General features: G+C 45.8%; 1 protein-coding gene across 1 annotated transcript in view; it reads right to left on the minus strand.

Annotated features, from left to right (window-relative positions):
• Nucleotides 1-210: 210 nt before the first annotated feature.
• The window catches only part of LOC119593626 (cuticle protein AMP1A-like), a 617-nt gene continuing 458 nt past the window's right edge, over nt 211-369 (minus strand). Inside the window, exon 2 of the mRNA XM_037942578.1 lies at nt 211-265. Within this exon, the coding sequence (XP_037798506.1) occupies nt 211-265 (55 nt within the window). The remainder of the gene's footprint in view (nt 266-369) is intronic.

Below are 369 nucleotides of genomic sequence, written 5' to 3' on the forward strand. Positions count from 1 at the left end.
TTTAAAATGAAGATTCATTATTCATGCAAGATGTGCGTAACGATATTGTTCATTATATTAGGCTCAAATAAAAGAAACCGATTCTTGCGTATTGTTTATTAGTCAGACTGCATATCCAGTCCTCATATATCCGAGGACAAATATTATGTACACTATGTATAGTATATATCCTGGCTAGCGATGTTAGTGCAGGCAAGGAGCAAGTAAGCATTACTTCTCAAAGGTGATTCCCTGGGCCCTTTGCTGCTCGGCGATCTCGAGGAGTCTGTAGACGTGAGGGGGGAGAGGAGGGCCGACGGGCAGGAGGTCGGAGGAAGGCTGGTAACCGAACTCGTCAGCGACGTAAGTGAGCTCAGCAACGCCTCCTTC

Source organism: Penaeus monodon, chromosome 32 (assembly GCF_015228065.2).
Source record: "Penaeus monodon isolate SGIC_2016 chromosome 32, NSTDA_Pmon_1, whole genome shotgun sequence".
Classification (NCBI taxonomy): Eukaryota; Metazoa; Arthropoda; class Malacostraca; order Decapoda; family Penaeidae; genus Penaeus; species Penaeus monodon.